Raw genomic sequence first — 13,075 nt, forward strand, 5'->3', positions numbered from 1 at the left:
CCATGTGGCCTTCCTTCAACAACACAGAAGTAATGAGGCCTAGAACCAAGTTAGCAGGAATAATTAGTCAAAATAAGAAACTCACAGATGGCAGGCTAGAGAGAGCACCTCATCCAGCAGTCAGTTGAGGTCATTCTTTGGTTTGGGGTATTTGACCCACTTGAAAAATTGTTACAGCCTTGACTCAGCTAGAGTATGGGCTGCAGCTGGGTGGCTTAGCAGAGAGAGTATTGGGCCTGGAGTCAAGAAGATCCAGGCTCAAATCCAGACTCAAGACACTCACAAGCCATGTGAGCCTGGGCACATTGCTGACCCTCTTTCTACCTGAGTTTCCTTAACTGTAAAATGGAGATCAGTTTCTCCAACTCTAAAATGGGGATAATAAGAGCACCTCCCTCTGGAAAACTGCTCAGGTCCCCTCTCCTGCTCTAACCCTTGGATTCTCTGGTATGAAGCTCCCATGTCCATCAGTAAAGGCCATGAATATAAGGCAGCCATGTTACAAACAAAGGGGAGACAAGCCAAGTCCAAAAGTCAGCTCTCCCCTGTCTGGCTCTTCTCTCCTAAGCCAGTCCTGAGCTTCTGCGCCTGCAGCTAATTCCCGTCCCTACTTGGCGGAGACCCGTGGATGTCAAGAGACCCTCCTCCTGACCTACCCGGAAGCTCGAGAGGCTCCTGATTCAGATTCTGTCTCTTATCCTCCACAGAAGCTGTCACTTCATCTGTGCTCTCCCTTGACCATCACTGGCATGGGGCCAGGCTTGGGCTAGGGAGGCTTTGACACTGACTTCTGCAGAGATGGACAGACAACCTATGAAGCATATGAGACAGGAGCAAGACTAACTTGCATAGAATTTTAAGGTTTGCAAAAATGCTTCATATGATCCTATGTAAGTCTCACCACAATCCTGGGGGTAGGTGCTATTATTATCCTATTTTACAGAAGAGAAAAGTGAGACCAAGAATCTGAGGCAGGATTTGAACTCAGGTCTTCCTGTCTCCAAGTCTGACACTCTATCCAATATACTACCTAGTGACCTCAAGTCAAGTATATGACTTGTTTTCGATGAGTTTAGGAGTCATATTTAAAGATTATCTAATTATTCCAAAGCAACCCCTTTCCATGTCACAATCAACATACAATGGTTGACCCTAATTTAAAAAAAAGTATGGCACACTTAGCCAACATTCAATTGCTGAATTGAAGGCTTCCTTGGGCCACAGCAAGCCAGATCCGTTAAGTCATTTTCTGTGGAAACTAGATTCCCAAATCAGGAATCTTTATAGATAAATACATTAAAAAAATAAGTAAACCATTTATCATGGGGTTCTAGTAAGAGTCTGGGTTGGCTAAGCGTAGTTTTGTTTGGTAGAAATCTGTTAAATGGGCTAAGATTCCTCAGAGTTGTTGGTAGCTTACCCAGAGATATTGTCTAAAGAGTCTGGTTCATTGAAATAGATTATCAACGTAATTGGGATGGTAACAAAATGCCTTATCCTGGTATGTGTTGTTGATCTTTTTTTTTGTCTTTTCTGGTTGTTTCATCAAGCAATGAGAGCTGGAAAACCTTGCCTTATTCTAAGATGATGTAAAACCAAACTTCACCATGGACCATTCTAGAGTACATTTCAATTGCAACAATCCAACCCAGCTCTATTAAGGTCCTGATACGAGAAGAGTCCTGTCCTAGGTGCTGGAAGAGATAGACAGATCAGGTAAAACCAGGTCTCTGTCCTCATGAAACTTCTAGTCTAGTACAGAGTTTCATAATCCAGGGCCAATGAACTTTTAAAAAATGTATTTTCATAACTATTCCAATGTAATTGGTTTCCTGTGATACGTTTAAAAAGCATAAAATTGGATGCCTTAGGATCTGAAAAGGGATCTGTGGGCTTCACCAGACTCCCACAGGTGTTCATGGAACAAAGATCCTGGCTTATCTGTGTCTGTGTCTGTGGTAAGGGGAAGGGGAAGCAAGGAGAGTGTTGGGTATTTGGGTACATACTTGATTAACTATAATACTAAGATATTTGCTTAGTTAGTGCTGCTTTGGGGATATAGAACTGGCCTTCAAGCTGAGAATGCCTAGGTACAAATCCTGTCTCTGACCCATAACTGCTGGGGAAATCTGGGCAAATCATTTTACTGGATCAGGGTTCTAGTCAACTCCTTTAGACTATAAATTGCAGAGAGGGCATGTGTTCAATTTCTTTTGGTTGAGTCTGACTTATCATGACCCCATTTGGGATTTTCTTGGCAAACATACTGGAATGGTTTGCTATTTCCTTCTCCAGGACATTTTACAGATGAGGAAACTGAGGAAAGCAGGGTTAAATAACTTGCCTAGGTCACACAGTAAGTGTCTGAGGCAGGATTTGAACTCAGGTCCTCCAGACTGCAGGCTGGACTCTATCCACAACATCAGCTAGCAGCCCTTGCAGAGATGGAGCTGATCTGCACTGATAGGGAGAGTTTCTTCACCTGAGAGTTCCCCATACCAATGAAATCACAAGTCCTCCCTCATCTTTTCAGAGCATATCCACTCACTTCCCTCATTCAGACATTCCATGGCATTATTCCCCCCCCCCCCAGGGGACATATACTCAGGGTGGCTTTCCATGGGCAGCTGCCATGTTAGGAACCCTTTTCTCAGTCTTCTGCTTTCGAAGATTCTCTGGGAATATCTGCCCCTATTACCTTTGGATGGCTCAAGTTGGGTTAAGCACAGCTATTATACACAGCACTAAAACAATTCTGACATGAAATTTGGGGTCTGATACTAAAAACCACGGACTCATGAGTCAAACCCTGAAAATTAAGTTAGAAGGCCAATGGCCTGCCAATGGAGTTGAAGACAGAGGCCCTTTCATTCAGGCCCAAATGGTGTTATGTCTATCATGTTTAACCAAGCTTCTTATATTGCCCCCCCCTCCAATCATCAAGTTTATTTCTCAGTTCTTTTTCTAACCTCATTGAGATATTGTGATGATTTAAAACTGTGAAAGAAATTACAGATAGAGATAGTCCCAAGTAGCAAACATTAGAAGACCTTGTAAACATTATTTATATATACATATATATTTAAATAAGTTTCTAATTTGGAGGACTCTATATTCTTTAAACATTTAATCAAAGGCAACTATTTCAATAGTATTACATCAATTCCATGGCCACTCTGAGCTCCCATCCTGCACCAGAGCTAGAGCTGGTCAGGCCAGCGATTGTGCTTACTGAATGCCAACATAAGCCTGTTTCGGTTCCCATCTTCGTTTGGTGGAGCCCTTGGACAAGAAGCTTGTCCTACTGGGCTGGCACTCTGAGATGGTACAATGGACTCCATCGACCTCATCCTGGCAGGGGTACCAAGCAACGACCTAGTCTGCTAAAACTACTAGTCAAAGGGCACACATTAATTCCGAAGATTGAGACTCAAAGCAAATCAGAAAGAGCATGGCAGGAATGTTTAGACAAGAGGGGGGAGACACTGATATTCAGGGGGCCTTGAACTGTAGAGTGGAAGAGGGAGCCGTCACCTTGCCATCAAGAGCTTAGCTCCATTCTGAGTTCATGGAGCTGATTGAATCTCACATCTCAGCAATTTTGAGGTTAAACCTATGTTGAAAAAGCTGGCTACAGAGGTTTTTGCAAATGAAACCAGGCTCCATCATGAAATCACATAGAGTCACTCTTTTAAGCAGAGATCCCCCCAGCCGAAATTGGGGTGCCATGACTCAATGATTCTTCCTTCATGTAAGGAACATTAGCAATACACAAATAGACACATGTATTATGATATAACCACTAGATCAAAAGAAATTAAATGTTGGTCAAATAGGCATGAGCTTCTTTGAGTTAAAATCTCACCATTTGCCCCTTAATTTACGCGCAGGGGAGTTTCTGAGAAACATTTTAACCCCTTCCATCAGATCTCTGACCAATAGAGAAATGGGCCCCCACCCCCACCCCAGTCTCCTGGCTAATTTAAGAATAATGCATTATCTTCTGTAATGGCAAAATCTAGGCTGGGGACATCAATTCTGCCTGTCATGGTGAAGAAGGCCAACACTTTTGCACCATTCTCTTGTTTGGAAACGGAGAAAGGGACAAAAAAAAATCAAATCCAGCTCTAGGCAATCGGTTTATTTGCCCATCAGCTTAATGGCTGTGTGTATTTTAAAGGTGTCCTAGGGCTGTTACTCTCTCAGGGATGAAACTGCAATTAAATAGAGCATTATATAGTTCATAAGGCATCCACAAAGGAAAAGTTCCTCTTCCCACTAAATATCCAGCTTGTCAACACCAGTGGGGAGTTGTCTTTTCATGACTGACAGAGGGCTGATTACACAGGGTTAATAAGCGTTGGTGCAGCAAAATGGGGCTTGGAGCTGGAGAGTATTTGGAGCTTCTGAATACTGTCAGATCTTTAAAGAGCTGAGCAGCTCAAGGTTTTCTTTACACTTTCCCATTTTAATCCGGAGATTTTTAGTCAAATGTTGCAAAAGGGAGAGAAAGTCAACCATTCCCCATTTGTAGTGGGCTCCTTGCATCCAGAATCAGCCAACTGAAACATAGCTTCACTCTTGAAAAAAAAGCAACTCAAATGCAGAGGGAGAAAAAAAAATCTCTCAGTCTGATGTAGAGTTGGTTTTTTGTTTTGTTTTGTTTTTTTAAGAAAAAAAAAATTAGTCCATAAAAAGACAGGTCCCCATGTGGGTAACTTTGTCAATGACCTCTCTTGGGTAATGCTGAATTCAGAAAATGAGTTTCCATTGTAAATGATTAATCAAGATAGCCCAAGGAGCCCAGCCCAGAAAAAATAAAATTACCTTCTCTCTCCTAACTTATTTGCCTAGCAAGCTCTTTCCCTGTGAGCTCACATCCCTGGGAACACTTCAGGAGCTTTTCTTTCTCTGGTCCAGGAAATGAGGAGAAAAAAATCTGTGTACTCCCAGCTAAGGAGAAGCCCTGAGGTCTGATTCCTGAATCTGCCTCCAGTCTGCTGCAAGTGGATGCAGCCGGCGTTGGAGCCTGGCAAGAGGCTGCAAACAGGTCCTGGGAAGGAGCCCCATTTGCACACTGGTTTCAGTTAGGACCACGGGTCCCAAACATCCCAGCCAATCTCGGGCCTGGGGAGCCATCCCAGGGAACAGGGCAGGGGCATCACCTACCTTCCATCATGGTGGCAGAATCGCATTCCTCAATTTCCAAGGAGCCTGGAAAAACACGGGAAAATAGGATCCTGGTTACCAGTCGGGTCCCCCTCCCCCCACCCCCAACCCCCCACCACTGGCAGAGAGGAGCTGGACCCCAAGCAGAGGGAAGCCTCCAAGCGAACGGCAGGCCCTGGATTCGGCTGCCCTGTACCACCTAGAGGATGGCAGGAAGATGCTGGGAGAGAAAGGGACAGCTCGCTGAGCTCACACGCTTGCCAAGAGCTCAGCCAATCCCTTCCTCCCTCTACCTTGTCACATGGTAGCCAGCTCGCATCTCCTGACACAATACCCCTGGAGAACACACAAGAACCTATTTCTCATCCCCATCCTCGGTGCCCCCCCCCCCCCCCCCCCAAGCTTTCACCAAACACACAAGCCTGCTCCTACCTGTGACGCACTTCCCTCGCTGCCCCCGCCGCCTCTCTAATCCTACTGCAGCAACTGAGTGAGGGAAGGGATTAATTATCAGGCACGGTCGGATGCAGGGGTGGGGGCTCCGGGCAGCTCGGGGAGGGACCATTCCTGCAAAGGGCAGCTCTGGGTGAGTTCGAGCGGCAGCCTGGGACGTTCAGGAGCCGAGCGGCGTCTCCATCCCTGCGGCTCTCTGCAAGGAGGCATTCCAGATGGCAGCAGCTGGGGTGTTCCTCCCCACTAGAGCTGAGAGAGGGGACGGGGGGAGTTCGACCGGGCTGGACTGGGGTGCTGACTGCTTTTGCCTCTCCCCAGCTATTCAAGAGAGAATCAACCCAGTTGACGTCACTTCATCAACAAATACTCTGCCACCCCAGGCAACCCAAAGGGGTGATGCAGGCTGTCTAGGACAGAGAGGGCCTGGCATGGAGTCCTGCAAAGGGGCAGGGGATTGTCCAGGACACAAAGAAACAAAAGAGAGACCCTGCCGGGATCAGCCTGACCCGGCTGGAGGTCATGTGGGAGGGGGCAGGGCAAAGCCTTAGAGAGAGGGAGCCTAAATGAAGCGGCTGGGCAGCGTTACAGGGGGTTCAGTGCTGCCTTGCATGGATGCGGCAGCAGCAAGATAAGGAGAGCCTACCTATCCCCACTCCCTACCCCAAGTGTGACTCTCTGCCCTTCTGTGGGGAAGATGGATACTAGTTCCTAACACCATCCTTTCTCTGGGAAAGCTGCCCATGGCAAGCCCCCTGCCCTGGAAAGCGGGCATGATCAGCGCGGGGATTTGTTTGGTTTGATCTGACTAGAGATATGTGGCAAGAGTTTTGTTTTTCTTTGGGGGGGGGGGGGGGGGAGGGAGAGAGAGAGAGAAAGAGGGAAGGGAAAGGGAGACGGAGAGAGAATAAATATGCTTGCTAATTGAAAAATTAGATGGACCGTTAAAATACAAGAGGTGAACCTTTTAAAAAAGCAGAGAGAGTCGGGTAGAGTTTTTACGGGTGCAGGGTTGCTGCAGCCTGGGTGGAAGCTGCCTTTTTTGCAGGCGATGCCCTGACTCGCTCTTCTGCCACGGTAGTCATGCTCAGTCTGCCCAGAGCTCAGCAGAGAGTGATAATCTCCCCAAGGGGCTGTGGGAGCCTTTCTGCTCGAACAGGTACTAGCTGGCTTCTGCCTCTGCAGTTAATGAGAGACTGTCCACCCGTAACATGGGTGCTTATAGAGATGAAAAGTGGAAGTTTGAATGGTGCCATCCTGGAAAGAGCTATGGAGTAAGAGGACCCGAATTCAAATCCTGCTTCTGTCACTTGCTCCCTTACATTAACTTCCTTGGGATTCAACTGCCTCTTCTGTAAAATGGGGAAAGCTGGATGGTCTCCAACGTCTAAGATTACTCCGAAATTCCAAGGTCTGGTGCCCAGCTGGGGCTGTTTAGAAGAGCTCTGGCTCAAGAGTCAAAGTCCTGGGTTCAAGCTCTGACACAGCCTGACTGTGTGAACCTGAGAAAATCACTTTTCTTCTTTGGTCCCTGATTTCCTCATCTGTAAGATGGACTGAATTAATGTTTGTGTCATAATGTTAATTTTGAACCAGCATGGTTCAGAGAAAAGAATCCTGGCCAGTCACATACTAGCTTAGAAAACCACTGATGAACATTGTCTGTGTTGTGTTGTGTTGTATTTATTTTGTTAAACAATACCTGATTACATTTTCATCTGGTTCAGTTCACAAACCAGTTTTACTGGGAGTTTGACACCTCTAACTTAGAGCTGAGCATGAGGAAGACCTGAGTTTGAGGCTGGCTTCTGAAACTAACCAGCTGTGTGAATCTGGGCAAGTCACTTCAACCTTTTTCTGCCCATGGCATCTTATTAGGGTGTGAAGTTCCAGAGCAGGTGCTGACCGGCCTGGGTAGAAGGAGCTTCTGTTTTTAGAAGTTCCCTTTACCCAGAAAACCAGAAACCCTCTCCAACAAAACACAACAAAAAACAAAAACCCCCAAACAACCTAATAGCTCACAGTTGCATAGACTCAATCAACAAACCCTTTATTTAACACTTTACTGTGTCCTAGGTAATAGAGAAACAAAGACAAGGGTGAATCAGTTCCTGTCCACAGGTAGCTTACACTCTATAGGGTGACAACAAGCACATCTATAGATATAGACAGGTGACTTTTGTAGGGTGGAAAGGGGAAGTACTAGAAGCTGAGCTTCAAGTAGCAGGGGAGGTTTGCCTACATTAAGCTCCTAACAACTCTGTGAAGGAGGTGCTATTATCCTTTCCATTTCACAGATGAGGAAACTGAGGGTGGGTGGTGAAATATTATTTGCCTGTAGTTACATCACTAGTTAATATCTGAGGCAGAATTTCGGATATCAGTTCTCTCTCCCTTGAGCTCACAAGACAGTTGTGAGAAACGTGCTTGAATTATATAGTACTCTAAAAATGTGACTTCTTTTCTCCTCAGTCAAAATTTTAGAGGAATTCATAATGGTTGATGACCTTTGTAAGGCACTTCACAGTTTGTAAGGCATGTTCCCCTATGTGATATTTTTAGAGATTATCAGGAAGGAAAGAGAAATGAAAGATAGAAATGTTTTGAAGGACCCTTGAAACCAACTGTAGTACATGGGTAGGGAGTAGAGGTATTTTATATACATATACAATAACAATAGTATAATTATAATAATCATCATACACAATATATAATTATAATATAATTAAATATATAATAATATTAACAGCTTTTAAATTTTGAAAAGCACTCTAGCTACTGTGGGCATTATTATTGCTATGTCGCTGATGGGGAATCTGAGACTCAAGAAATTTTTGACATGGTCAGACAACTGGAAAATTTCAGAAGTAGACTTCGCACAATCAATCACAAGCATCTATTAAATTCCTACTATGTGCCAAGCACAATCGGAGGGAAGGAAGTATTAATCACCCCCTGCCCTCAGGTATGGTATGTTCTCTTTGAGAAGAAACCAGGGCAGGAGAGTTGAAAGAATTATGGGTCTGGAGTGAAGGACCTGGGGTTCAATTTCCATCAGTTAATGACTAGATCTTCATCTCTACTGCTCTCAGTTTCCTCATCTGTAAAGTGAAGTGGTTGGACTACATGAACCATCAGTTCTCTCTGGTTTTATACTAACCATCTTAAAAGTGAATATAAGCCCAGGGCTCTAGCCTTGATGCTCCTCTGAAGGGAAATGGGAAGGGATGAGGAAAGAGATGACTTCTCAGAGTCCCCAGGAGCTCATGTCAGATACACAGCTGTGCTCACCTCTCTCACACACAGCTGTTCTCACCTCTTTCTAATCTATTGCCAGAAAGAGAGCCCTACTCACCTCACTGTGTTGTTATGAGGATCAAAAAGAAGGAATGTAAGAGGCAGTACCAGAGAGTGTGTCAGACCTAGAGTGAAGGAGACCTAGGTTCGAATTCCCCCTCAGACAATAATTAAGTCTGTAACCTTGGCCTTCTCTGATTCTTCTGCCTCCCAGACAGAAATGTTTATTCTACTTTTTCAAAATAGATTCTAAGGTCTGCTATACTTGTCAATTCAATTTTTATCATTAGTCAGAACTTGACTTGAGAGCCTATTACAAAATGCATCTCCAATGGGGAGGCTAGGTAGCGCAGTGAATAGAGCACCAGCCTTGGAGTCAGGAGGACCTGAGTCCAAATCTGGCTTCAGACACTTAACATTTACTAGCCCTGTGACCTTGGGCAAGTCACTTAACCCCAATTGCCCAGCCTTGCCCCCTCCAAAAATCAAAAAAAAATATGCATCTCCAAATGAACTGTGTAAATCATGATGTAAAAATAATAAAGCAAGTAATTAAGACACATGGGGTAGCTAGGTGAGTTCAAATCTGGTCTCAGATGCTTACTAGTTTTGTGACCCTGGGAAAGTCACTTAACTCTGCCTCAGTTTCCTCATCTGTAAAATGAGATGGAGAAGGAAATGCAAACCACTCCATTACCTCTGCCAAGAAAATCCCAGTTGGGGTCACAAAGAGTCAGACATGACTGAAATGACTGAACAACAATTAAGAGACATTCAAGTGATTGAGAAAGGAGAGTAGGGGTCATCTGCCCCTTCCCATTCCCTTGCCAATGAGGGCGGGAAGATAGAGACCTTGGGACCCCATAAGACTACTTCAAGTGAGGGTACCACTAAGGAGGTGGGGCTGTGAGGAGCTGACCTAGAGAAGGTTCTGGTAAGGAGTCTTATCATGAGGAAGCTTCCTATGTTTACTGATTAGTCTTGCAATCTCAGTGCTAAGCTCAGGGTTTCTACCCTGCTGAAGGAGTACAGGATCTGTCAAAGGTAAATGTAACATTAAAAAACTGGACAGTCTCTTAGCATAGCTGTTTTCAAGGTCTACATCCTCTGAGCTTCTGCATCCGTCCTGTGACAAAGCTCTGTTTACCCTGTTTGGAGATGCAGCTCATCTCATAGGCTGTGGGCCCCTCGAGGTAGGGACCCGAATCATCCATTCTTTTTCTTACCTCCCTCCCTGCCTGGCACAGTCTGGGGAATTCTCGTTGAAGCTTGTGCTCTCCCCATCACTTCTTCCTTTTCCCATTAGGACTGATATTTATTTAGTGCTGATAATGGAGAGTTCCCTTTCTCTTTAGTAACTCAACATTTTTCTCACTGAAAAAACTGAGGATTACTAAGAGTAGATAGAGCAAAAAGGGAAGAGAATGAAAAAGAGTATTTTTTTAAGCTGGTGTAACCAGTAAGCCACAGGAACAGACAGACAGACAGACAACTAAACCACTTCTTTCCTTGAGGGTGCATATCCAGTGTCCTCTGCATTTCAAAAGACAAGCTTCCCACTAGTTAAGTAGTCCTGCAACCTTCTTCCCTAAAACCTCCCCAGATTATCATATTTGAAAGGGGATGGGAATTCTAGAGCAAATGCCTCTGCCTTCAAGTCCACTAAGATTTTCCTGAACTACCATACTGGCACAGGCTAAACCATTCAGGGGAGGGTAGGATAAATAAGAGAGTCTTTGCCCTCCCAGAGCTTACAATCACCTTTCCAGACATTTCCTATTATTCGCCTTTGTGCCTATATTCTCACCCAGATGGCTGTTACTGTTCCCCACATCCTCTGTCATTTGCCTTCTCTGATGCATTGCCTAGGCTGCCCTCCCTCCTGCCCCTTAGAATCCCTGGCTTCTTTCTAGCCTTAGGGACCACTCCTTTATGAAGCCTTTTTTCCTGAGTACCTCCAAATGGTTAGCTTTCTCCCTCCTGACATCACCGGGCATCCATCTTGCTTCACCTTCACACCCTATCCCAGGCATCCACTCAGACCATCATTCCATCTGTCTGCCTGTTTGAGTACACTCCCCCTAAACCCTCACCTGTCTCACTTTCCTCTTCTTTCTCTAGCTGCAGCAATCAAATAAAAAAGCTCATTGCTTTTGGAAATGCCATTATCATTTGACTGCCTAATACATTAACATACCCGTGACTCCATAGACCAAAACCCTTCTCTGGCCCCCACATCCCTATACTTCTTTTAAAGTAGATATTCTTTGAGGGAAGCAGCGCCTCATGGATCTTCATTTCCGCAGATGTGAGCACAGAGTAAAGGCTCCATAAATGCTCCATCATGCATATTCACTCCCTCCTCACACCAACCTACCACTTAATCAAATAGCTTACTGGTCACTTTAGACAAACCCACAAGTTGGCTGCCTGGGTGGGGGGAAGGAAAGAATGAAATCATCACTGGCTCATATTTTTGTAGCCTTGTAAAGTCTAGCCAAGTCAACAAGCATTTATTAAGCACCTACTATATACCAGACACTGTGCTAAGTTCTGGAGATACAAAAAAAAAGGCAAAAGACAGTCTCTTCCCTCAAGGATCTCATAGTCTAATTGGGAAGACAACAGATAAACAACTATAAAAGGACAAAACAGAAACAGGATAAACTGAGGGTAATCTACAGAAAGAAACAGGACCTATGCAAGAAGATGGTATCCACATCCAGAGAAAGAAGTGATAAATTCAAGTATGCATAGGATGCTTCTACGTATATTTATAAGTGTGTCAAATGGGGCACTTCTCTAGTGTGGGGTGCGGAGGGAGGGAAGAAGGGAGACAGTTCAGAACTCAAAATGTAACCATAAATACATTTAACCTAACATAAAAAGCAAGGAAGTAGAATTTCTCAAAGGAAGTCAGTTATAAGATTGGCACTGGAATGAGTAGGGGTCCAGATAGGTGTTTTGGTGGATGGAGCACCAAGCCTATAGTCAGAACCTGAATTCAAATCCAACTTCAGACATTAGCAGTGTGACCCTGTCCAAGTACCTTCAACTGTCTGCCTCAGTTTCCTCAACTAGAAAATGGAGATAATAGTAACTACCTCCCTGGGTTTCTGTGAAGATCAAATGAAATAATCATTGTAAAGGGCTTAGTACAGTCACATAGCACTAGATAAATGCTTATTTATCTCCCCCCTCCTCCATGCACAGGGAGGAGGAAGCACTGAGAGCATTTATGGTGACCCACCCTTCTTCTCTCTCCCTCCTCCCCTAAACAATATAAGCATTCAGAGACCAAAGTCAGTTCTTCAAATGACATCTCAAAGAAAGCCATCTGCTTGGTTTGGGGAACAGGTGTAGAGAGGAATGAGAAATAAATGAGATGTTAGGGAGGGAGAGAAAGAAATTAAGTGATGGCAAAAAAGGTCATGGAAAGAATCTGCTCCATGGTTGGGGGAGGAAGCAAGACTTAAGAAAGCCACATGACACCTATGTTGTGAGTCATAGAAACTATCTATTCTTAGCCAACTTTGTTTATCTAGACCTCCTACCTTATTAATGAGTAGCTGTTAGAGAGAGGCACTCAAAAGTTTAAGTGATGATAATAATAGCTAACATTTATGTGGCATCTAAGACATGAAAAATACTTCACACATATATTATATGTACATATATCCATGTATATGTGTATATAGATATAGATATGTATACACATGTATACATGTACAAATCAACTGAGATTTTATATAGAAACCCTCAACAACCCCTATGAGGTTGGTGCTATTGTTAGCCCCATTTAACAGACGAACAAAATGAGACTAAGGTTCAGTGTTTTTAAAGTGTTTCCTCCCATCAACCTTCCTTGTGTGTAGGTAGTACAGATATTATTATCCTCATTTTATGGATGAGAAAATGGAGACTGGAAGAAGTTAATCAACTTTACCCCCAGTGAAACAGCTAGTACTACTTGTGTGACCTTGGGCAAATCATTTTACATTCCCTGCCTTAGTTTCTTTATCTGGGAAATGAGGGGGTTTGATTAGACACCTTCTGTGGTCCTTTCCAGGTATAGATTGTATGACCTATGACTCAATTTCCTCATTTATAAATTAAGGCTATTGGACTAGATTATTTCTAAAGTCCCCATATTTAGACC

General features: G+C 44.2%; 1 protein-coding gene across 1 annotated transcript in view; it reads right to left on the bottom strand.

Annotated features, from left to right (window-relative positions):
* LOC138165257 (SH3-containing GRB2-like protein 3-interacting protein 1) overlaps window positions 1-13,075 on the bottom strand; it is a 294,003-nt gene that overhangs the window by 214,429 nt on the left and 66,499 nt on the right. Inside the window, exon 4 of the mRNA XM_069093394.1 lies at window positions 5,170-5,214. Coding sequence (XP_068949495.1) covers window positions 5,170-5,214 — 45 coding nt within the window. The remainder of the gene's footprint in view (window positions 1-5,169; window positions 5,215-13,075) is intronic.

The sequence above is a fragment of the Petaurus breviceps genome, unplaced genomic scaffold (assembly GCF_028583685.1).
Source record: "Petaurus breviceps papuanus isolate PSGF00001 unplaced genomic scaffold, PetGlider_PUasm1.0 208, whole genome shotgun sequence".
In the NCBI taxonomy this organism is placed as follows: Eukaryota; Metazoa; Chordata; class Mammalia; order Diprotodontia; family Petauridae; genus Petaurus; species Petaurus breviceps.